The 12,187-nt window shown below is 36.9% G+C and overlaps 1 protein-coding gene across 6 annotated transcripts in view; it reads left to right on the top strand.

The window, feature by feature from the left end:
- Positions 1 to 12,187, top strand: part of ECD (ecdysoneless cell cycle regulator) — a 48,255-nt gene that overhangs the window by 19,062 nt on the left and 17,006 nt on the right. For 5 of the 6 annotated variants that reach the window (XM_049645206.1, XM_049645209.1, XM_049645205.1 and 2 more), the window contains exons 10-14: positions 4,715 to 4,821; positions 4,956 to 5,139; positions 6,730 to 6,797; positions 8,286 to 8,500; positions 10,741 to 10,951. In XM_049645206.1, the coding sequence (XP_049501163.1) occupies positions 4,715 to 4,821; positions 4,956 to 5,139; positions 6,730 to 6,797; positions 8,286 to 8,500; positions 10,741 to 10,951 (785 nt within the window). Of the gene's footprint in view, positions 1 to 4,714; positions 4,822 to 4,955; positions 5,140 to 6,729; positions 6,798 to 8,285; positions 8,501 to 10,740; positions 11,723 to 12,187 lie in introns of those variants that run through there. The other variant, XM_049645208.1, reaches the window with a different exon arrangement.

The raw sequence follows: 12,187 nt of genomic DNA, 5'->3' as shown, positions 1-12,187 counted from the left end.
CTGCCCCTCCCCCGCTCACACTCTGTCTCTCTCTCAAAAATAAGTAAACATTAAAAAAAAAAAAACAGGTTACATTGCCATCATAAAATAGTATGCTCATTATATAGATAATTTCTGTGCATATTTCCTCGTTAGTTTATTGTAGGAAGATCATAAAATAGTATCAGAAGACTTGATTTCAAGCTTTTGCTGTCCAACTCAATGACCTTGTAAAAGTTATAGAATATCACAGAGCTCTGGTTTTCTCCTCTATAAAACAGGATTATCACTTATAATAGTAATTAGAGGACTAAATAAGAAAATGTATTTAAAAAAAAATTTTTTTAATTTACATCCAAGTTAGTTAGCATATAGTGCAACAATGATTTCAGGAGTAGATTCCTTAATTCCCCTTACCCGTTTAGCCCATCCCCCTCCCACACCCCCTCCAGTAATCCTCTGTTTGTTCTCCATATTTAAGAGTCTCTTATGTTTTGTCCCCCTCCCTCTTTTTATATGATTTTTGTTTCCCTTCCCTTATGTTCATGTGTTCTGTGTCTTAAAGTCCTCATATGAGTGAAGTCATATGATATTTGTCTTTCTCTAATTTCACTTAGCATAATACCCTCTAGTTCCATCCACATAGTTGCAAATGGCAAGATTTCATTCTTTTTGATTGCTGAGTAACACTCCATTGTATATAGATACCACATCATCTTTATCCATTCATCCATCAATGGATATTTGGGCTCTTTCCATACTTTGGCTATTGTTGATAGTACTGCTATAAACATGGGGGTGCATGTGTCCCTTCGAAACAGCACACCTGTATCCCGTGGATAAATGCCTAGTAGTGCAATTGCTGGGTCGTAGGGTAGTTCTAGTTTTAGTTTTTTTGAGGAACTTCCATACTGTTTTCCAGAGTGGCTGCACCAGCTTGCATTCCCACCAACAATGCAAAAGAGATCCTCTTTCTCCGCATCCTCGCCAACATCTGTTGCTGCCTGAGTTGTTAATGTTAGCCATTCTGACAGGTGTAAGGTGGTATCTCATTGTGGTTTTGATTTGTATATGATGAGTGATGTTGAACATTTTTTTTATGTGTCAGTTGGCCATCTGGATGTCTTCTTTGGAGAAGTGTCTATTCATGTCTTTTGCCCATTTCTTCACTGGATTATTTGTTTTTTGGGTGTTGAGTTTGATAAATTCTTTATAGATTTTGGATACCAACACTTTATCTGATACATCATTTGTAAATATCTCTCCCATTCTGTAGTTGCCTTTTAGTTTTGCTGACTGTTTCCTTTGCTGTGCAGAAGCTTTTTATGTTGATGAGGTCCCAGTAGTTAATTTTTGCTTTTGTTTCCCTTGCCTCCAGAGACATATTGAGTAAGAAGTTGCTGCAGCCAAGATCAAAGAGGTTTTTACCTGCTTTCTCCTCGGGGATTTTGATGGCTTCCTGTCTTACGTTTAGGTCTTTCATCCAGTTTGAGTTTATTTTTGTGTATGGTGTAAGAAAGTGGTCCAGGTTCATTCTTCTGCATGTCGCTGTCCAGTTTTCCCAGCACCACTTGCTGAAGAGACTGTCTTTATTCCACTGAATATTCTTTCCTGCTTTGTCAAAGATTAGTTGGCCATGTTTTTGGGTCCATTTCTGAGTTCTCTATTCTGTTCCATCGATCTGAGTGTCTGTTCTTGTGCCGGTACCATACTGTCTTGATGATTACAGCTTTGTAATACAGCTTGCAGTCTGGGATTGTGATGCCTCCTGCTTTGGTTTTCTTTTTCAAGATTGCTTTGGCTATTCGGGGTCTTTTCTGGTTCCATACAAATTTTAGGATTGTTTATTTTAGCTCTGTGAAGAATGCCAGTGTTATTTTGGTAGGGATTGCATTGCATATGTAGATTGCTTTGGGTAGTATTGACATTTTAACAATATTTGTTCTTCCTATCCAGGAGCATGGAATATTTTGCCATTTTTTTGTGTGTCTTCTTCAATTTCTTTCATAAGCTTTCTATATTTTCAGTGTATAGATTTTTCACCTCTTTGGTTAGATTTATTCCTAGGTATTTTATGGTTTTTGGTGCAGTTGTAAATAGGATCGATTCTTTGATTTCTCTTTCTGTTGTTTCATTGTTAGTACGTAGGAATGCAACCAATTTCTGTGCATTGATTTTATATCCTGCAACTTTGCTGAATTCATGAATCAGTTCTAACAGTTTTTTGGTGGAAACTTTTGGGTTTTCCATGTAGAGTACCATGTCATCTGTGAAGAGTGAAAGTTTGACCACCTCCTGGCCAATTTGGATGCCTTTTATTGATTTGTGTTGTCTGCTGAGGCTAAGACTTCTAATACTGTGTTGAATAACAGTGGCCAGAGTAGACATCCCTGTCTTGTTCCTGACCTTAGGGGGAAAGCTCTCAGTGTTTCCCCATTGAATATCATATTAGTGTTGGGTCTTTCGTATATGGCTTTTATGATGTTTAAGTATGATCCTTCTATCCCTACTTTCTTCAGGGTTTTTATCAAGAAAAGATGTTGTATTTTGTCGGATGCTTTCTCTGCATCTATTGAGAGGATCATATGGTTCTTGTCCTTTCTTTTATTGATGTGATGAATCACATTGATTGTTTTGTGGATATTGAACCAGCCCTGCATCCCAGATATAAATCCCACTTGGTCATGGTGAATAATTTTTTTAATGTATTGTTGGATCTGGTTGGCTAATATCTTGTTGAGGATTTTTGTAAAAAATTTTTTGAATGTTTATTTTTGAGAGAGAAAGAAGAGAGAGAGAGAAAGAGCCTGGAGCCTCTGAGCTGTCAGCACAGAGCTCAACTCAGGGCTCGAACTCATGAACCGTGAGATCATGACCTGAGCTGAAGTTGGACACTTAACCGACTGAGCCACTTAGGCGCCCCAATAAGAAAATGTATTTAAAGTGCTAACCTAGGGGGCGCCTGGGTGGCGCAGTCGGTTAAGCGTCCGACTTCAGCCAGGTCACGATCTCACGGTCTGTGAGTTCGAGCCCTGCGTCAGGCTCTGGGCTGATGGCTCGGAGCCTGGAGCCTGCTTCCGATTCTGTGTCTCCCTCTCTCTCTGCCCCTCCCCCGTTCATGCTCTGTCTCTCTCTGTCCCAAAAATAAATAAAAAACATTGAAAAAAAAAAAATTAAAAAAAAAAAAAGTGCTAGCCTAGCATATTATACATGCAAGATTCATTTTAGTTCGTATTTTCCTCAGGGTTTTCTTTTCCTCATATATATATGCTATATATAAATTAAAAGAGTTGCACTAAGTCAGCATCTTCAAGATGGTGTTCCGTGCAGCCTGCTGCAGAGTGAAAGGCATAGGTGAAGTAGATATATCTCTGAGCCTCCAGACTCCATTTTAATCAAAGCAGTTTTTTTTTTTTAGCTTTATTGAGATATAATTGAGAAACAAAATCTAAAGATATTTAAAATGTATATCATGGTGATTTTTTTTTTCATGGTGATTTGAGATATGTGCATGTGAAGGGATTATCACTAACTAGTTAATTGACAATTCCATCACCTCATATATTTATCTTTTTGGGGGAGCAGTGAGAACATTTAAGTTCTACTCTCTTAACAGGTTTCAATTGTATAATACAGTGTTATCAACTATGGGTACCATGTTTTACATTAGATCCTCAGACTGTATTCAGAAACTATATACCCTTTTACCAACCTCTCCTTATTTCTCTCACCTCCTACTCCCTGGCAACTACTGATCTATTCTGTTCCTATGAGCTTTACTTTTTTTTAGATTCCACATATATGTGATACCATGCAGTATTTGTCTTTGTCTGGTTTATTCAATTAGCATAATACCCTCAAGGTCAATCCATTTCACAAACAATAGGATTTCCTTCTTTCTCATATATATTTCTCTGAATAATATTCCATTGCATTGATATAGCACATCTTCTTTATTCATCCATTGATGGGACACTTAGGTTGTTTCTATATCTTAGCTATTGTGAGTAATGCTGCAGTGAACATGGGAATGCAGGTATCTCTTCAATATTCTTTACATATATACCCAGAAGTAGAATTGTTGGATCATATGGTAGTTCTATTTTTAATTTTTTGAGGAATCTCCATACTTTTTTCCATAGTGGTTACACCAATTTACATTCTCACCAACAGTGCACAAGGGTTCCCTTCTCTCCACATCCTTACCAATGCTTATTCTCTCTTGTCTTTTTGGTGGTAGCCATTCTGACTGGTGTGAAGTGATATCTCATTTTCATTTTGATTTGCATTTCCTGATGATTAGCGATGTTGAGTGCCTTTTCATGTACCTGTTGGCCATTTGTACACCTTCTTTAGAAAAATGTTTATTCAGGTCCTCAGCCCATTTTTAAATCACATTTGTTTTTTCCTATCAAGTTGCATGAGTCCTTTATATATTTTGGATGTTAACCCTTTATCAGATATATGTTTTTGTAAATATTTTCTCCCATTCAGTAGGTTGCCTTTTCAGTTTGTAGATGGTTTCCTTTGCTGTACAAAGCATTTTTTCTTTGAGCTCTTTTATATTTTAGAGTTACTGGTAAGATTTTATTTGAGAAAAAGGGGTCTATAACTTAAAACAATTGCTTAAAAACAAATTAGACTAGATAATTGCCTCCAGCTTTAAAATATTTTTTTGTGATTATTATTCTGAGCTGTCTTATAAAAAAATCCCCATGTCTTTTATTTTTTATAGCTCTCTTGCTCTGAGCCCAGGTGAAGAAATCTTAACCTTATTACAGACCACACCATTTGATATAGAAGAGCTTAAGAAGGAAGAAGCTAATCTTCCCCCAGAAGATGGTAAGTCATGGGCCAAGAGAGAGCAGAAGGGTGAGGAAAAATTAAAATATTCCACTAGGTCTCATAGGCCCCTTCTCTGAGAGTACCTGCCAGGTGAGTATAGTATGGCAGTATCATGTTTTCTTCTTTTTCAGATGACCAGTGGTTAGATCTCTCACCAGATCAGCTGGACCAGCTACTGCAGGAAGCTGCTGGCAAAAGAGAAGCAGAGCCCATTTCCAAGAAGGAGGAACAGAACTATGACTTGACTCAAGTCTCAGAGAGCATGAAAGCTTTCATATCTAAAGTCTCAACTCACAAAGGAGCAGAGCTGCCTCGGTAATTTGTGTTAAAGTATAAATATATAAGTAGTTAAAACCCAGATGTTAAAGTCATCTAGTCATTGCCATTTCCACTCTTTTTTTTTTTTTTTTTTGTACTGCTATGTTTCCCTCTTTTGGTGCCTAGTACCCTGATGACTTTTGGAGTCATATTTTTAATAGCCCGATCCTTTGCAATTCTTTTTGGTTTTTTTTTTTTTAACTTGTTTTATTTTATTTTTTTTAATTTATATCCAAATTAGTTAGCATATAGTGCAACAATGATTATAGGAGTACATTCCTTAGTGCCCCTTACCCATTTAGCCCAATCCCCCTCCCATAGCCCCTCCCGTAACCCTCAGTTTGTTCTCCATATTTATGAGTCTCTTCTGTTTTGTCCCCCTCCCTGGTTTTATATGATTTTTGTTTCCCTTTCCTTATGTTCATCTGTTTTGTCTCTTAAAGTTCTCATATGAGTGAAGTCATATGATTTTTGTCTTTCTCTGATTGACTAATTTCACTTAGCATAATACCCTCCAGTTCCATCCACATAGTTGCAAATGGCAAGATTTCATTCTTTTTGATTGCCGAGTAATACTCCATTATATATATATACCACATCTTCTTTATCCATTCATCCATCGGTGGACATTTGGACTCTTTCCATACTTCGGCTGTTGTTGATAGTGCTGCTATAAACATGGGGGTGCATGTGTCCCTTCGAAACAGCACACCTGTATCCCTTGGATAAATACCTAGTAGTGCAATTGCTGGGTCGTAGAGTAGTTCTATTTTTAGCTTTTTTTGAGGAACCCCCATACTGTTTTCCAGAGTGGCTGCACCAGCTTGCATTCCCAGCAATTCTTAAAGTAAGTCAGAGAGACTGCTCAACAGATCTAAAAGCTTCCATCCCAGAGCTGTGCAAGGAAACTGCATTTTACTCTTTAAACTTTTACTCAGAGCCTTATGGACTCTTAACATCTAGCTCTCAGCAGACTCACACTTCAGATCTGCTACCCAACAAGCAGATTGTAAGCTTCACACTCAAAAGAGGGGAATAAAAGATTTCATCAGAGAAAGAAAAAATAACAGGAGAAATGGGAAGTTACATTTGGCAAATAAATGTAAGAAAATAAGATAGATGGAATTGTTACTTGTATAGCAAATATATCTTTATTCATGTTGATGCTCTTAAGCCTCATAAGAAGATTAAAATTTATGTTCAGTATTCTCTAAGAAAGCAGAGATAAAGAAAGGTATATTCTTATTTACTTTTAAAGGTTTAGTTCTTAAAGAAATAGACTTTATGTAAATTAACTCAGATAAGTGATTTCTTCTGCTAATGCTATATATATCTTGTGGGAGGTGGATGGTGGGTAGGTCCCTAAATTGGCATAAGTTAAATGTGCATAAACAAAGTGCAATTTTTACTTTTCTTACATCAGTCTTTCCCATTTCTTTTGCCCTCAAGACCATTTAAACTACAGTTTTTCTTGGTGTACCTCTTGAGATCCTATATCTGGTAGTGTTCCTAAGAATGGCACTGCTTTAAAAAAAGTTCCAAAGAGTTATGTTTAGGATAAATGGTCTTTTTCCTTTAACCTTGCAGAGAACCTTCTGAGGCTCCAATCACTTTTGATGCAGATTCTTTTCTTAATTATTTTGACAAGATTTTAGGTAAGTTACAGTGCGATGTTTATTTTCATTTTGAAACTACAAGGCTGTGGCTAGAGCACTGGAGCATTGGAAGTCAAAGTATTTGCTTTTTCTTCATGATTTTAAGTTGCTTTCAACCATGAACTTCTGCCCAGTTGAATGATTTTGCAGAGAATGCTTAGCTCAGTGCCTGACATAGTTGCTGCTCGTTCATTATTTGAATGAGTGAATGCTATGTGGCCAGATATGGTTTCCACGTTAATGCTGTTTATTCTCTTTTAGACTTACTGTACTTAACACTAATAATAAAAAGACAAATAGCCCAAATTTAAAAGTCAACAAAGGATTTAAATAGGCAGTGCCTTGAAGAAGAAATATAGACAAATATTCGAAAAGACTTAACTGTTTCTAGTAAGTGAATACACAATACAAAATAACTTATTTTTTTGCCGATCATATTGGCAAAGATTTTAAAGATTGGCAATACCCAGTTTTCTCAAGAGCTAAAGAAATGGGCACTGTCAAACCGTGAGCGTGGAACTGTAAGTTGTCTTTCTCACGGTGGTTTGGTATCCTAGAAAATTTACAACCTTTGACTTAGTAATTTATTGCCAGGAATTTTCACTATGAAAAAGACATAATGTGCTAAGAAGGTGATTGCAACATTGTTAATAGCAAAAAATTAGAATATCCCAAATGTCCATGGAGAAGGAAATGGTTAAAAAAATTGTAGTACGTTTGTATTATGAAACGTCGTGCATTTTAAAAAAAATTTTTTTTAACATTTATTTATTTTTGAGACAGAGAGAGACAGAGCATGAACGGGGGAGGGTCAGAGAGAGAGGGAGACACAGAACCCAAAACAGGCTCCAGGCTCTGAGCTGTCAGCACAGAGCCTGACGTGGGGCTTGAACCTACGAACCGCAAGATCACGACCTGAGCCAAAGTCGGACACTTAACCGACTGAGCCACCCAGGTGCCCCAAACATTGTGCATTCTTAAGAAAGAATAAGGTCCATCTATGTTTTCACAAAGAAGGACTTCCAAGACATATAAATAAGTGGAAAAGCAAACCATAGTTCAATATGTATGTATGTGAAAAAAAAAAAGAACCTTATGTTTATATACATATGTGTAGGACTACATAAAGGCCTGGATGCCCACCAAACTGTTAAAAGATGTTTAACTCTGGGAAGAGAGTGAGCTGTGAGACAATAATAACTCTGTATGGCTTGAATATTTGTATCAAAATATATTCATGTAGTTTTTAAATTTTTAAAAAAATTTTAGTAATTGAATTCTCATTTAAAAAAAAAATTTTTTTTTCAGCTCAGCCTATGTACTTTTCTGAAAATATCTGCCAGCAGTACCATTTTCTGGAAGGGGTTTTTATGAAGTTAATTTGTGTATATTGGTCCTTTTATGAAGATAATATTTAACTCTTTTGAAAGGTATAATTACTCAAGAAGAAATTACCATGTGGCTCTTTCTGTGTTGGGGTCTGTGTAGGGCCAAGACCTCATGAATCAGATTCTGATGATCTGGATGATGAAGACTTTGAATGTTTAGACAGTGATGATGACTTGGATCTTAAAACACAGGGGACTGGGGAAGAAGCATCTTTAAAAGGAACTCTTAATGATCTCAAGTCATACATGGCCCAGATGGACCAGGAATTGGCAAATACCAGTGTTGGCAAAAGTTTCACCACCCAGAAGCAAATGGTACGTGTGTGTTTAACCTTTTCCCGTGTCTGAATATCTTAATATTATGAAGGAAAGCTAAAACTATATTTTATCTTAGTTTCTCTTTTTCTTTCCTTTTTTTGATTTGTGATCATTTTTTGGTGATAAATTTGATTTTTTTATTTGAAATAAATAAGAATGTAAGACTGCTAATGTTTCCCTAACTATTAGGATGAAAGACTATTAACTTTACTCTCCTAAATATAATTTATTTTTTTATTTTTGATGTATTACATTTATTACTTATAAATGTATTAAAATTATAAATGTATGATTAAAATTAATTTTTATTAAAAAATTTTTTTTCTTTAATGTTTATTTTTGAGAAAGAGAGAGAGAGACAGAGCACGAGTGGGGGAGGAGCAGGGAGAGAGAGGGAGACACGGAATCCAAAACAGGCTCCAGGCTCTGAGCTATCAACACAGAGCCCAACACGGGGCTCGAACTCAGAAACTGTGAGATCATGACCTGAGCCGAAGCTGCTCAACTGACTGAGCCACCCAGGCGCCCCTTTATTTTTTAAGTTTTTAAAAAAATTTTTAATGTTGGGGCGCCTGGGTGGCTCAGTCGCTTAAGCGGCCGACTTCGGCTCAGGTCATGATCTCGCAGTCCGTGAGTTCGAGCCCCGTGTCAGGCTCTGTGCTGACAGCTCAGAGCTTAGAGCCTGTTTCGGATTCTGTCTCCCTCTCTCTGACCCTCCCCCGTTCATGCTCTGTCTCTCTCTCTCTCTCAAAAATAAATAAACGTTAAAAAATAAAAAATTAAAAAAAATAAAAAATTTTTAATGTTTATTTATTTTTGAGAGAGAGAGAGAGAGAGCGTGAACACAAGTTGGGGAGGGGCAAATAGAGGGGGACAGAGGAACCGAAGCGGGCTCCAGGCTGACAGCAGAGATCCTGGTGGGGGGCTCAAACTCACAAACTGCGAGATCATGACCTGAGTCAAAGTTGGACGCTTAACCAACTGAGCCACTGAGATGCCCCTTAAGTTTAATTATATTAGTTCTTCTGTTATCAGGATTTAAAAAGTCATGCGATGTGGTCAGATTATGCAGTTGCATTCTACTACTCGCAGCTTACACTGACTTTAAAAAAAGAGAAAGGATCTAAAATATCTAAATAATTTTCAAGTCTTAATACTGTTTGTTTTTTTTCTTTTTTAATTTAGAACCATATTAAGACTTCATCTTACAGTCTTTTTTATCCTAGTTTTTATACCATCAGTGTCTAACCTATACCTCAAAGACATTATGAAGGAGTAGGGTTTGAAATCCAGTTGAGCCACCCACTGTGAATATATATCCATTAACCAATAATACCTATGTTGTAGGATTAACATGAGAACCAAATGAGACAACAGTAAAACCCACAATAAGGCCCTTAATGAATGTTACTCACCTTGCTTTCATCATCTAAACTACATTTAAACTAGAATCATTTCCATTATTGCCCAGACCTCATAAAAACCAAGAAACCGTATTGTTAGATTTATCTAAAGTAGTGTATCTTAGATTTTAATATGTATATGAACCATCTAAAGATCTAAGTAAAATAAAAGTAAAACATAGAAAATAAACAAAATTCTAGTTAAGTAAGGTCTGGGGTGAAGCCTGAGATTTTACATTTCTAACAAGCATCAAAGCAGTGCACGTGCTACTGACGCTTGAACTGCACTTTGAATAGCAAAGATAGTCTATAGATCACGCTACAGTCTTTCAAATCCTTTCCCCATCCTGTGAAACCAGAGGCTCAGGTAATAACTCAGAATCTTTGTGGTTGAATTCCGCAGAACTTCAGGTTTTTACTTGAAGTTTTTTCATTGAGGAAAAAAAAAAGAAATCTAGTTTCTTTCATTTAGAAAAAAAAATAGGTTCTTATATATATATAAAAAATGTTCATTTTTATTTCTTTTACAACTCTTAGGTAAGTTATAAATATGTCTCCTTAACCCTGGTTATCTCCCTTGGGCTATTTCAGAATGGGGAAGAAGTCCAATTTATAAAAACTTTTCCTAGAAAGAAGTGTGTTTTAATCTTTAGAACCACATTCTATTGTGTGTGTTAAATTGTAAGGTTTATTAGATTTCATTTTTACTTTGTCATTAAGGATAAGAAATTTCCTTTTTAATTTAGAATTCAATTTTACATTGTTTAGTTTTTATTGTAACTACCATCCAACCTAATGGCCTATTATCTCATGATTTTCTTTTCTATCAATAAGGAACCTCTCTCCCAGACTACCAGTAATAATTCAGATGAGGAAGATTCTGGTGCAGGAGGATCTGTTATGATACCAGTGGACGTAGACCTGAACCTGGTTTCCAACATACTGGAATCCTATAGTTCCCAAGCTGGCCTGGCAGGACCTGCGTCCAACCTTTTACAAAGCATGGGAGTACAGCTGCCTGATAACACCGATCACAGACCCACAAGTAAGCCGATGCAAGATTAACCAGCGCATCTCACCTTTTTTTTTCTTCTTAAATAAATATTGAGTCTGATTGTGCTCATTTGTAGTGTGGATGACTATGAGGTAACATAAAAGGTTTTGAGGTCAGCAGGAGAGGGAATATCAAGTTCCTGGATAGCCCCTGATTTACACACTCCATGTTTAGAACATTAAGTTTATCTTTATAAAGGGTTAAAGGCAAAAATAAGGAATGAATGAGTTGCTTTTTTATTCCAATTACCAGGCTCACTCTGGTAACAGATACATTTGTTTTTATGTTTTACCTGTTTTTCCTATTCTGCTTCATGAACTGAGTGGGCTCTTTTTATTGTTAGCACCTTCATAGCCCATTGCCACATGAATATTGTCTATCCAGGTAGGCCCTGTACCAAAGTTCGTTTTATTTATCTGCCATTTTTAGTTCCCGAACCCTGCCCTGTTTTGCCTCACTTTTCAGATATCCTTGGAGTTCTAAGAAGCAAAGCCCTCTCCCCACTCACTGCCAGGAAACAAAGTTCAACGTTGCAGCTCCTCTATTAGCCTCTCACATCTTTTCTTTTCTAAAACAACACATTAATCCAAAAGCAAACAGTTACTCCATGGTAAGTTTGAGAAACTCATAACCAGGAATCCTGCACACTCCCCTTTCTGTCAGTATTTTCAGATTGGGGGATGTGTACACATGTGCTCACAAACACACCCACATAGAGACCGAAAACATTGGGAGATGGTAATACACATGGACCCTGAACTGTTTTCTTCTAAACGCAAGATATGAAGAAATCTCAGGACCTCTCTTTCGAGAGTGCTTTTCCCTTCTACATGCTGGGTTCAGTTCAGGTCAGGGCAAGCTGCCAACCTAACAGGACAATCAAGACCCGTCACATACTATCCCTCAACGTTTCCTGATGAAGGCACTTTGATTTCCCCAAAGCACTGATGATTTGCTGGCAATGGCGAAAGCAATGACCTTTTGGGATCAGAGGGAAATTCAGTGCTTCATCTTGTCTAATTCTAGAATCTCTTTTGCTTAGTCCTGTAGACTTTGATGTGTGAATAATGTTAGGGTCTCTGGCACTTGTGTCTTTTATCATAAATTAGTACCTAAAATCATCCCAAGATACAACTCTTTCCCGGCCATTCCTCTTTTCAAACAGACCTCTAACTGTATTTCTTCTGCACATCGCTTCATTTCTTCCACATTTGGAACCTGGACTTA

This window comes from Panthera uncia, chromosome D2, assembly GCF_023721935.1.
Source record: "Panthera uncia isolate 11264 chromosome D2, Puncia_PCG_1.0, whole genome shotgun sequence".
Lineage (NCBI taxonomy): Eukaryota > Metazoa > Chordata > Mammalia > Carnivora > Felidae > Panthera > Panthera uncia.
The sequence above is the reverse complement of the archived record's forward strand: the minus strand, read 5'-3'. Positions and strand labels throughout refer to the sequence as shown.